The sequence below is a fragment of the Hyperolius riggenbachi genome, chromosome 3 (genome assembly GCF_040937935.1).
Source record: "Hyperolius riggenbachi isolate aHypRig1 chromosome 3, aHypRig1.pri, whole genome shotgun sequence".
NCBI lineage: Eukaryota > Metazoa > Chordata > Amphibia > Anura > Hyperoliidae > Hyperolius > Hyperolius riggenbachi.
In genome coordinates, this window is record NC_090648.1 from 194502489 (window position 1) to 194515871 (window position 13383).

Consider the following 13383-nt stretch of genomic DNA (forward strand, 5'->3'; position numbering starts at 1 on the left):
ACATCAGTTTACTTGCACTAAATTACAGTTATTTAAGGGCTTTTGTAGATGGGCATCTGCAAGAGAAGCCTAAGAAATGCAGTTCTACAGCAAAAAATATTGTGTACCATGCATATAGCCAATTGCAGTTCAAAAGAATTACATTTTTTATCTTAATATGTGGTTCATTTGTGTTTGTTGGGCGTTTTAATTGTACCCGAAGAGTGCTTGAAGCAGTTGCTAAGTGACAAAAAGATTTCAACCACTATAAATTGGACAGTTGGGTTTGCGGAACATTTGGTTAATTAAAAAAAAAAATCTAGTAGTTTACTTATCAGCTTCAGAAATTTAATTAGCAGAAAACGATGCCAGCATTTTCATTGAGACAAAATGATGCATCTAGGAATAGAATAGCGTTCTGGTACCTGCATGAGGGGTCTCTCCCACGTAGTTGTTCTTGTGTTGTGATCTATAAAATAGAACCTCCCTTTCTCATCTTGCTTCTCCTCCCAACCAGGAGGTAACCCAGGAGATGTGGGTAATAACTAGACAGAAAAAACACAAGTAGGCAAACACAAAGTTTTGCATTGTTTAAATTTCTGTGTGCAAAACTAAACTTTATTTTGCTACTTTGTGATTTCGCTAGTCCGCCATGTGTATGCAGACTAGCGATAGCTACCCACTCACTGCAGACGGAGTTTCCGGCAGGGAGCCGAACCTTCGGTGACAGCTTCCGCCGCGCCTCTGCCTTTGGGCAGAGACGTGTAGACAGCTGTTGCACAGGTGGAGCTGTCGCCGACCTGACGCGCACACAGCTGTCACTGTGTGCTAGTGACAGCTACAACAGTCCCCCGTGTGTACCCACCATTAGTCTTAAAGGTGTGCTTTAGTTGAACAGGCTTTATATTTAAAGATAAACCTTAACCAAGAACTGAACTTCATCCCAATCAGTAGCTGATACCCCATTTCCCATGAGAAATAGTTTCCCTTTCACAGGGGGCTCTGTACATGTTCTGACATCACACTGCCAGAGCCTTGTTGCAATGTGGGAAATAACAGCTGTTTACAGCTGTTTCCAACTGTCAAAAAAGCAAGCAGCATCTCCTTCCACTGACATCACCTGTCAGCAGTAAAAATGTCACAATGTGATAAATGTCAGAATGTAAATACGGGAGAGGAAAGATTTTACAATGGGCAAACACTGACTAACTCATTGATACATTATTATTGTAAAAATGAAGCACTTTTTTATTGCATTATTTTCACTGGAGTTCCTCTTTAAACTACTTTTGCACACAATACAGTTGCTAAATAGCCTTTAATTGTCATCATGGCATGTATCAATACGCCATCCAATCCCTATTAGTGTTAATATTCTAAAGCTGTAAGTGACTATGGGCCAGTGCACACCAAAATGTGCTAGCGTAAAAGCAAACGCTCAGCGCTTTAAGTGATTTTTTTAAGGAAATTCTAGGCATGTGCCTAGTGATTTTCTAAGCATGCCTAGTGATTTTTGGAGAGTTTTGGTGTAGCTTTTTTTATATTTTGTTACAGTAGAGCTGTAACTGAATAGCTTCTGTAACAAATATGCTTGGAAAATCACTCTGATCTAGTGCTTTTCAAAGCAATTTCCCACTTTCCCATACTTAACATTGAGGCAGAACCAGCTCAAAAATCTGTAAAAATGCTGCAGGACCCACGTTTGCGTTTGGGAAAAAAAGCACACCACTCTGGTGTGCTCCATCCCATTCAAATACATTAGCCAAGCGCTTTTCAAAGTGCTAGCGTTTTCCAAAACACTCAAAAAAGCTTAGAGTGCATCAGCCCTAAATGTGAACCTGCTGATATGAAAGCAGTCAAAGCCCATTACTAACACTGAAAACTGCTGTTTAGTGGTTGTCTGCATCATTAATATACATCAGATTTACTCCCAATCTCAATGAATACTGGTAGGTTAATCAACTTTCCCCAACACATTGGCACTAGATTACAGTAGAGACTGAAGCTGACCAATAAGACACAAATAATTTCTCCTAGTATTCAAATTTTATGTAAGTTATATACAGCTTGAGTTTGGACCAACTGACAGGAAGTTACTCTGGTCCAATTTCAAGCTGCATATCATTTACATTCAACTGAATACTTTTAATGTGAAGGACTTTAATAACATTTTAAGTTAAAGGAATGATCCGCGGTACAAAAAAAAAAAAAAAAAAAAAAAAAGCTACAGGGCCTGCGCAGTAGCGTCCAGATGACATCGGCAGGACCACGTGACCCGCGCCGTGGACCGCAGAAGAGGCCGACCTGGAACCCGACCTGGCGAGGTCGGCTCCACCGGCGAAGAGGACTGGGAGCCACTGGAGCTGCGGCAGGGGCACAGGACGGCTGCCCCGGGCTGGAGGAAGGCCCAGGTAAGTGGAACTTTTTTTAATTTTCCGCAGATCATTCCTTTAAGTACAGTGCATATTCATCATAGCAACCCACCCAAAACCAGCTTAGCTCATCTATAACTGGCCCAATCTGAGCTAGTATTTTAGCCAATTTGACAAAACACCGATGGCAATAATCTGGTATGGGGAGACATGCAGGGGGAATTACAAATAAGCAAATACAAAAAGACTGAGAATTTCTTGATCATTACAAAAAGCAAAGTTTGTATAATAGGTTATATAATAGTTACACTATGGATATCCAATTTCACAGCATGCGTATTGCCAGATGTTAAATTAGACCCTATGGCCCCTATTGAATTAACTTTTTCTCCTGAGTTTACTCCTACGTGAAATTTTCACACCTTGTCAACAGATTGCCTTTCAAGCTACCAGCAACCAAGAAAATTCTCAATATAATTTAGATAGTACTTTTTTCACCTACCTTTTGGTGCATTTTCAAAAATAAGGTGCTATTCACTTTTTTTTCTTAAGTTTCCTTCTAGGAGATAATTTTTTCCTGTTCTGTTTCAGGCCTAGAACCCACTACAAACCTCAAAGCGCTATCACAGCGTTTTGTAAGTGATTTCATGAGCATTTTCCAGCGATTTTTGGTAGCAATTTTAAAAAAGTGTAAGCTGCTTGCCAGCGACTGTGATAGCGATATGCGATTAGCGAGATTAATTCTGATTGGTCCGTTCAAATTAGTTTAATTTTTTTTTTACAGTTTGCAGGATTTTAAAATCACACACAAATCACTCTGTATAGCAATGCATGAGTGATTTGCCAGCTCATATACTGAACGTTGAAGCACAAACGCTCCCAAAATGCTGCATGTATGGCGATTGCGCTAATCACAATTGCTACTGTGGAATTTGTTACATTTATTTACATTGGCAGTGTGTTTAGGGAAATTGCTAGTGATTTAAAGCTATCCCTAAACACTCAAAAAGTGCTCCAGTGGGTTCCACCCCTAAAATGACCTTTCTGTCCTCTAAAATTTAAGGGTCTATTTCCATTTGCGGGAGGTTGCGATGATTGTATTGCGCTACGGGTACTTCCTGTTAGCGCTAAGGGGAATTGGATGCGTGCTGCCACAACCTGCAGCATGCATCCGATTCTTTTCTTGGGTTGGATCGCAAATCAGCAAGCAATGAAAAGTGCTCCTTGCATTGGTTTCAGTTCGGATGCGATGCGATCGTAACGCGCTGGTGGAAACGGGCACTGAAAAGTACCATCCAGTAGATGAAAAAGTACTGTTGAAATTGTTCTACTTTTTTGGTTGCTCGTGGCTCATTGGCATTTTATTGTTAAGGTGTGAAAATACCACCTAGGAAAAAAGCTTAGGAGAAAAGATAAATTGAATAAGGGCCTTAAAGGAAAACTTAAGTCAAATAAAAAAAATGACATTTACTCACCTGGGGCATCCCTCAGCACCCCGAAGCTGGATGGTGCCCTCGCAGCCCCGCTCCGATCGTCCTGTCCCCGCCGGCGGCTACTTCCGGTTCGGCGACAGCCGCCGACAGGCTGGGAACGCGGCTGATTTTTCGCGTTCCCAGCCGCTGCTATCACCCTCTATGCTGCTATAGCGTCTATATATACGCTATAGCAGCATAGAGGGTGATAGCAGCGGCTGGGAACGCGGAAAATCAGCCGCGTTCCCAGCCTGTCGGCGGCTGTCGCCGAACCGGAAGTAGCCGCCGGCGGGGACAGGACGATCGGAGCGGGGCTGCGAGGGCACCATCCAGCTTCGGGGTGCTGAGGGATGCCCCAGGTGAGTAAATGTCATTTTTTTTATTTGACTTAAGTTTTCCTTTAAGCGAACACATTAGGCCAATACCCAACTACACATCACAGCAGTTTTATCATGCAATAGAGGACAATAGAAAATCTTACAACTGGTAACGTAGGTAGCTCTTCCTGTGTATAAGATTGCAAGCTGTCTCTTCTGCTGGAATTAACCTTTACAAAATACATTTAAAATGTGATGAACATCAAAAACGTTTCTGGAGTAGTCATGAGGTTTGTAACAATATTTCTCTAATAAATCATACTATATTGCACTGACATTTTAAGTGTAACTTATTAGGTCTTCGCAGTAAACCTGCACAGAACCTAAAGCAGTAATGGCAACCATATACATAATCCTTGCTTCTGAGAGGGTTGCATTTGCTACTTAAGAGTTTAAAGAGCAACTTGCATAACAGATGTTTTGTACTGTCCACATACTGGATGCCATGTATTTTTCACTGTGTACTCAATGTCTATCCTCCTCCTGGCAGCGGCTATCTTGTTGTCTCCATGGTAGATTTTCCCCCAGCCCCATCCCCCTCCTCCCCGCACTGATTTTGAGCACAGCAGGGAGGATAAATGCAGCTGGCACAGACTCGCCTACTAATGGATCCAAGCGCTGCCATTCCCATTTATTCTCTGCACTATCGCCGGCGGTAGTGCAGAGAAAATAGAAGGGAACTGCAGCGCCTGGAACCATTAGTAGGCGAGTTTGTGTGCGCCGCCTTTATCCTTCCTCGGTGTGCAGCAAGGGGAAAAGGGGGAATGCAGCGGCGGCCGGCGGTGGCAGATGCGGCAGGAAAACGGAGACAGGGGGGACATGTCACTGAAGGAGGGGGGCCGAGGCCAGTGACAGGAGACAGCCTCTGGCCCCCTAGCTGCCGCTGCGACCACACAGAGAAGGGGAGACCAGGCAGCCAATAAGAGAGAGGAGAGAGGTGAGTGACAGAGGCTTCAGCCAATCAGGCCAAATCAGCCTGCATGTCACTTCTCTTTTGCGCCTGCGTACACTGTTAGAGGGGGCATGAGGAAAGAAAAGCTAACTGGGAAAAAAAGTAAGATTGATTTAAACTTTTGAATTGCCTTGTTAGCATCCTTTTTAACAATTTTATAGCCTGCAATAGATAATTGATTCAGTATTTTATGCCTAACAGTTACTCTTTAATTCTGCTTAAAGTAGATCTAAACTCAGGACCTCATCTCTGCACTAATAGATTAGAGCCACAGCATGGTAACCTTTATGAGGGAAAAAAATCTTCATTACAATTTATGGAAATCCTAAGAAACCTGAAGTTTTACTTGCTTTCACTTCTGCATAAGGTACTGAAATGGTTAAGCCTTAGTGTTTATTTGAAGCAGGATTGTCCTCCACAAAATCAAATTCCATTTACCCACTGCTCTGTTTATTATGCAGCCTCCAACCATACCCTGCATTGCAAATGCTTCAATCTAATCAGAATGGGTTTGCTGTAATAAATCTTCTCACAGTCAAACTGGTTTTATTTGGTACATTGCTGACAAGAAAGAAGCTTTTCATCTCTCCTCCCACATTTCTGCTCCTTACTGATTGGCTGTAGGCAATTCACTGAGCTGCTATAATCTGATCTACGCTGTGCTCACATGTGTTTACAAAGCAAGCTAGATATATTAGTGCAGTTTCTAAGAGAGAAAAAAAAAAAAAAAAAGAGAGTAAGGGAGGAAATGACATCAGGATTGGCTTCAGTCAGAAGAATTCAAAATGGAAAATGCCAGGAACAGTTTTCTCTTTATTTACTAAATGAAATTCACTGAAATCAAAACATGGACAGTACAATACATATATAAGTAGAACAAGTATTTATCAAATTATATATGCGTGTGCTTTTCCCTGGCATAGTATGCCTGTCCATGCTGCTTTAATAGAGAACAGCAACGCTCCAGGCAGAGCTTCTCTTCAGTCCGTTATGCTGGGAATACACGGGTCGATTCTGGTGCTCGATTCTGCACCCGATCGTTTTGCCCGCTCAATTCTCTTATCTTCCGCTCGTTTTTCTTATCTTTTTTCAATTCACTTCAATGATGAATCGAGCGGCAAAACGATCGAATGGTGATCGGACATGTCGGAAATTATCTATCGAGCCATCTTAATGGCTCAAAATCAAGACATGTACTCCCAGCAATACAGAATACTGAAGACAGGTTGATCTGGCTATACAAACAGACACAGCGCAGGGGATTTTTTTTTTTTCAGCTACTTATGTGGAATAAGACAACTTCTTCTCTGTGCAAGAGTTTTGGTCCACTTTAAAAGCAAACTGAGTCAAACCTAAAACTTAAGTTTGCCAGGAGAAAAGGCGTATAAGGGAGGTTTTTTTTATCCTATTTGGCATTGTATATAAATATTTAATACTTGCCTAAATGCTGGAGATACAACATCAATTGCTTCTGCATTTTATTTTCTAAGAATAACTGCAAAAATTAATTTAAAATGTAATGGCTGAAAAGTGAAACCGCTTTGGAAGATGCTATGAGACAAGAATGTAGATTGGTACAGATCTACTAATCTAGTTTTCATATTTTTTTCTCTTGTTTTATAATAGAAAAACTCCCTCATGTCTTTTTATATAAAAAAACTGGCGATTAACACAAAAAGAGAACAGCGCTTACTATTAAACAGTTATGTACATTAGGGTAAAAGGAATGCTCAATTGTTCTGTACTAACGGTGATTGTGAAGAAAAAAGTAACACTTAAAATTCCAATTATACTTTACTGAAGTCAGGGCCCTTTCACACTTGGGCAATTAGTGGGCGATAGTGCTATTCTAACCTATGGCAGTGATCTCACTGCCACGATTGGCGCTGATTGCGGGGGTTTTGGATTAGCGATTATCGCAAAATGCGTTACCTGCAGCATTTTTGCCACAATTCTGGAGCAATTGCAGTACAGTGCTTAACCTATTTTGGTTCCTGGACGTAGTTTCTACGTCCAGGAACCATGCGCGCTACCGCGCGCCCCCGCGGCCAATCATGCGCGTGCACGCGCACTCCCGGCCGCGGATTCGGTAGCCAAGGAATTAATGTATTGGGCTATGGAGCCCGATCATTGATTCCTCTCCCCCGCTGAAAAAGCGACAGCTTCTCTCGGAAGCTGAGCTTTTTCTGGCCGTCTCCTTCCCGATGCGTCACTCTAAGCGCGTGCTACGCTTAGAGTGACGTCATGTAAACAAACTCATGGTCAAAAAGTAATACTATACCTGAAAAAAAAAAAAAAAAAAAAAAAAAAGAATTAACACACATTTACATTATAAATCTATTGTTTACCTCCCACCCTCCCAAAAGAACCCAAATAAAATGTTTAGTATATAAAAAAAAAAAAACCATTACAATAAAAAAAAAAAAAACATGTAAATATTTACCTAAGGGTCTAAACTTTTTAAATATCAATGTAAAGATGAAATATTTCTATTTTTTTTTATTTTAAACTTGTAAATAGTGATAGATGCAAAATGGAAAAAATGCACCTTTATTTCCAAATAAAATATTGTCGCCATACATTGTGATAGGGACATAATTTTAACGGTGTAATAACCGGGACATATGGACAAATACAATACGCAAGTTTTAATTATGGAGGCATGTATTATTTTAAAACTATAATGGCTGAAAACTGAGAAATAATGAATTTTTCCATTTTTTTCTTATTCTTCCTGTTAAAATGCATTTACAGTAAAGTGGCTCTTAGCAAAATGTACCCCCCAAAGAAAGCCTAATTGGTGGCGGAAAAAACAAGATATAGATCAGTGCATTGTGATAAGTAGTGATAAAGTTATAGGCTAATGAATGGGAGGTGAACATTTCTCACGTGAAAACGACGGAACCTGAATGGGTTAATAAAGTGCTGATCGCGCTCGCTCTTAATCGCGGAAATGTACAGTGATTTTACTGCACTAATCATTAAGTGTGAACGGGCCCTAAAACTTGCCTCTAATTTCTGTTATTGTCCACTAGCTTCAATACAATGTGAAATTATCTTCACTAAATTCAAATAAAAAAACAAACAAATGTATATACATGTCAGTAAGCGACAGACAGGTCTTTGAAGTCTTTAAATCACATTATTTGGCTTGATAAAGGCTCATAGAGGTATGTGCCACTTCACTTGTTAAGGTTTAATAAACAACAATAATAATAGCAATATAAAAATAGCTTACAATGCTTGAGGTTTGTCTGCCACTGGCTGCATTCCCAGATATGTGAAGTCTTGCACTGAGCTCATCAGTAACTTGTGTTTGGAGGTCATCGCTTGGCGATTGTGGCTGACCGCTCTGGTTGCTGTATACAGTTGAATCATCCTCTGTTATAATTTCCCAGCTCTGTTATGAAACCAGATTCACAAAGCATTTCTGTTTAATAATTTCCTAGTAAAAATCATGACTGGCTGCATATTTAATCCTACCATAACAAATGTAAATCAACTTAAAACTAGCGGTGTCCAAGGGAGAAAAAAACAAAAAAACAAAACAAAACTTGTCTCCAGAGGCATCCCACTCTGTCCTCTAGTCCTCCACTGCTGCTTGGAACCCTCCTTAACATTAGAGTAGCACACCTTTTCTGACACAAGCGTGGCCGTGCAGGCTGTGTCTGCGCAGTAGCACCAACCCGCATGAGTGGCTCTGGATAACTACACAGGTGCAGCCCCGAAGCAATAACCGACAAGCCTTTTTCAGTAATTTGGGGAAGGGGGGGGGGGGGGGACTTAGACCAGTGTTTCTCAACATTTGTTGGTATGTACCCATTTAAAAACCCTGTACTCACCAAGCACCCCCTGGCATAGAAAAAATTATCACATGTACCCCTTGACAAATACAGTATATATTTAATTGTAGTACATAATTGGTTCTAAACAATTTCCATGCATTTACTATTGCTTTTAATTAGCTCAAATACTAATTCAGTGTTTAACCACTTAAGTACCAGCAGCCTCTGCCCCCTTAAGGACCAGAGACTGGTGGTACAGAAATGGCGGGATCACGATGGATAATGAATCGCCACACATACCCGTCGTGAACCTGGGCCACCCACTCTGCCATCTCTATGACGGCAGAATTCCTGTGAGCCAGTCAGGAGCCGCTTTCATTGGCTCCTGACCCTGTCTTTCAATGTAAGCCAATGGGAGGTCCTTACATTGAAAGACAGGGCCAGGAGCCAATGAAATCGGCTCCTGACCTGCTCACGGGGCTCTGCAGTCATAGAGACAGGCAGAGCCAGTGAGCTGCGGCGAGAGACAGCGGGGATTGCGCGCAGCGGCGGCTAATTGATATCTACGCCCTGCCAGCCAGGTGACCACCAAAACAGGCCGTAGATTTCAATTAGCTTGGTCCTAAAGTAGTTAAATGAGATTTATAATTTTGTAAAACCCTAAATTTGTTATTCTTGGTAAGTATATCAAGCCCCTGGAACCATCAGAAGTACCTCCTGGGGTACGCCTACCACACATTGAGAACCTAGGCTCTAGAGGATCCAAAATGCTTCCCAATTTTTATGTAAGTTTTTTTTTTTGTACCCGATGTTCGCCTCAGGCACACTTTAAAAGGACAACTGAAGTGAAGAAAATGGAGGCGGCTATATGTATTTCATTTTAAACAATACCAGCTGCTTGGTAGCCCTGCTGGTCTATTTGGCTGCAGTAGTGTCTGAAAACCACCAGCAACAAGTACACAGCTAATCTTGTCAAAAGTGACAAATGTCAGAAACACCTGATCTGCTGCATGCTTGTTCAGGGTCTATGGCTAAAAGTATTACGGTCACCACACACCATACAACTAAAAGATCCAATTGTACACCAATTCGATAAATATGATCGGCTGTCCCAAAAAGACAAAAGCTGTTGTTTTAGTTTGAGAAATCTAATCGAATTTTAAATTTTTTTAAATTTTTGGGACGTTGGAAAAATTAGACTAATTTTAGCAACAATTGTATGGTGTGTGATTGGTTGCGAAATTATACTCAACCAGAAAAAAAAAATGTATTTAACTATTTATTCACTTTATTCTCTTAATTTTTATAACCAACCAATTTTTTTCAGAGTTTACGATCTTTTATCCCGAAAATGCAACAATCTCAAAAATGTGTGTGGAACCTCGAAGATTCTGATTGAAACTAAATAAAAAATTGTATGGCCACGTTTAGAGGCAGAGGATCAGCAGGATAGCCAGGCAACTGGTGTTGCTTAAAATTAAAACAGCGACGCTAAAGGTTGGCCATACACAATTCATTTTTTTTTTCCGATCAGAGAAATCTGGTTGATTTTTCCACTTGATCGAATATTCAGAAAAATCTAACCACTATACCATACACTTATGGTCAATTTTTGAATAGATTTGATTGTATCATCATAAACTCATCATACCAATGCAGATAAGTGAGATTGTGGGCTGCAGTCCACACCCAGAAAAACCGAGCTATGTGCTGGGCTGCAGTCCACACCCAGAAAAACCGGGCTATGTGCTGGGCTGCAGTCCACAGCCAAAAAAACCCGGATATGTGCTGGGCTGCAGTCCACACCCAGAAAAACCGGGATATGTGCTGGGCTGCAGTCCACACCCAGAAAAACCGGGATATGTGCTGGGCTGCAGTCCACACCCAGAAAAAAACAGGATATGTGCTGAGCTGCAGTCCACACCCAGAAAAACCGGGATATGTGCTGAGCTGCAGTCCACACCCAAGCCTCGACTGAAGCAAACTGTTGGTTTGCGAGCGCGTAAGGCGGTATCCTCTCACACTGGTTTCCTCACTATATTAGTAAGTACTATGCGGGCATCTCTTACTGCACTTTATTATTCACGGTATATGCACTAAATGCTATTGGGAATCAATTCCCCTGACGGACAATTGCACTTTTTTATTCATTTTTTTCAATAATTTTTTCTTGTGGGAATTACACTGGGGGTGGATTGGGGTCTGCAGCACATATCCCGGTTTTTCTGGGTGTGGACTGCAGCCCACAATCTCACTTATCTGCATTGGTATGATGAGTTTTCTTATCCTGGTATTTATGGATTTATGGACATGGAATGACAGTTCCTAGGTGAGTGTCTTTCGTTCGTTTTAGAACATAACGCCTTCAGATTTGAGGGGAGATGGTACAAACAAATAGCTGGTACAGCTATGGGAACTTCGGTAGTCCCAACTCGCCAATCTTTTTTGGGCGAAATGGGAGGAGGAATATATCTACGGGGAAAAAAATCCCTATAGATATGATCGAGGTACGTGGACGATGTGCTTGTCATTTGGGTATCCACCAAGGACAGGTTTGACCACTTTATGGACTATGTAGACGACAACATGATGAATATGCGGTTCACAGGTGAATGGGGTGGTGATCGGGTCGCTTTCCTTGAACTAACACTTGAAGCACAGGGAGATGCCCTTATTACAAAGGGATACAGGAAGAGCACAGCAACGAATTCAGTGCTACAGAATGATAGCTATCATCCCTTAACATGTTAAGTCTGCCATTCCTTATGGCCATTTTTTGAGGCTAAAAAGAAAAGGCAAATCAGCAGGATGTTGAGATGCAGTCGGGTGAGATGTATCAGAGATTTATTGAGAAAAGGCAAATCAGCAGGATTTTGAGATGCAGTCGGGTGAGATGCATCAGAGATTTATTGAGAGAGGATACGACGCTGCGGTCCTTTATAAGGCGTTGGAAAAAGGTTAGGAAGCAGGACAGGGACCAGTTGGTTGGACAAGTAGGGGGCACTTCCCCAGTGAATGAGAGATCCAAAGAGAACGAAAACTTTGTTTTTGTTTTTGATTATACTCTTATGTCAGGAAAAAAAGAAATCATCTTAAAAAATTGGCCAATCTTGGAAGGTCTAGGGGATAAGGTGCTGAAAGCACCTACTATGGCATATAGAAAGTGTTTTACCCTGGGATCCGTGGTCAGACAAAGTGAACATGTACAGCACCATCAAGAAAACTGGTTAAGTAGTAGGAGGACCATAGGAAGTTTTGTGGTTTTTGTCCTACCTGTAACCTGATGCTAAGAGTAACAAATGTGAGGATGGGATAGGTGGATTTTCAGGTCAGACATTTTATAACCTGCAGAACTTCAATCGTGGTATATGTCCTCTTCTGTCCCTGTCTTCGATATTACATCGGTGAGACCACGCGTCCTATGCGTGAAAGTCTCGTGGAACACACCAGGTCAATACGTAAAGGTGGAGGAGTACCTAGGTTGGTCGAGCACTTTAGATCAGTGCATGACGGAGATCCTTCACTATTAAGAATGGTGGGCTTAGTGTATGTCCCAAGTTCCAGGAGGGGAGGGGACGAGAAGCATATCATTTCTAAAACTGAAGCCATGGGTTCGTTAGGATTTAACGATAAAAATGACCTTGGAGTGTTCCTCGAAAGAGACCCCTCATTGCCTTCCAGATATAACCTTATATATTAGATTTGAGGCTCCTATATAGTGATTATTGAAATTTACTTAATAGGATGTTGCGGAGGGAACTGTATATAAAATGTAAGGTGAATAATTAATATTTAACATAGATTTGATAATTTTTTAGTTGAAATTCCTCTCTATGTACTCCTCTACTGGGTCAAATGTGGGGACTTTCCTTTCCTCTAGTCACTAAAAAGGTCCTTTCTCACGCTATAACAAAGTGTTTATTGTAAATAGAATACTTCAATTTGTGATGTTACTTTAATACTTGTGCATTATCCTGCTTGGTATTAATTGTTCCCCATGGTGGATCTGCCTATCCATCTAGTTGCAATGTCTTTTGCCACTTCAATCTGCAGCATAATTGTTCCTACGTGGGGAGGATGCGTCCAATAGAATCGTACAGCCGTGGGACGCAGCGGATTGTACGAGTCACGGGCGCATGCGCACTTTTGGACGCATGAGCCGCGTCACGCAGATGGAGCAGGCGAATTGGTCGGTGGGAGCATGTGAGCGCACCTAGAAGTGTTCTTAAGGGAAGCACTTGTTTGGTAGCGTGGAGCCCTGTCTCTTGCTGCTGAGACTACAAACCTGATTTTATGCTTTAGTCCTCTTCAGCATTAAAGTGTAAGTGGATTTGCCGCATTCCCGTGGCAGAGCAAGTGATATATAGCAGAGAAATAGCCCTGCAAAGTTCAACAACTTTGCAGGTCGCAGATTTTGCTGCCCGGGGGAGGCAGAGCTTTGTGCAG

At 41.6% G+C, this 13383-nt stretch overlaps 1 protein-coding gene across 3 annotated transcripts in view; it reads right to left on the reverse strand.

Annotated features, from left to right (window-relative positions):
- The window catches only part of NEDD4 (NEDD4 E3 ubiquitin protein ligase), a 172402-nt gene that overhangs the window by 32670 nt on the left and 126349 nt on the right, over positions 1–13383 (reverse strand). For 2 of the 3 annotated variants that reach the window (XM_068275495.1, XM_068275494.1), the window contains exons 11-13: positions 8391–8552; positions 4305–4370; positions 405–524 (exon numbers count right to left, since the gene is read on the reverse strand). In XM_068275495.1, the coding sequence (XP_068131596.1) occupies positions 405–524; positions 4305–4370; positions 8391–8552 (348 nt within the window). The remainder of the gene's footprint in view (positions 1–404; positions 525–4304; positions 4371–8390; positions 8553–13383) is intronic. The other variant, XM_068275496.1, reaches the window with a different exon arrangement.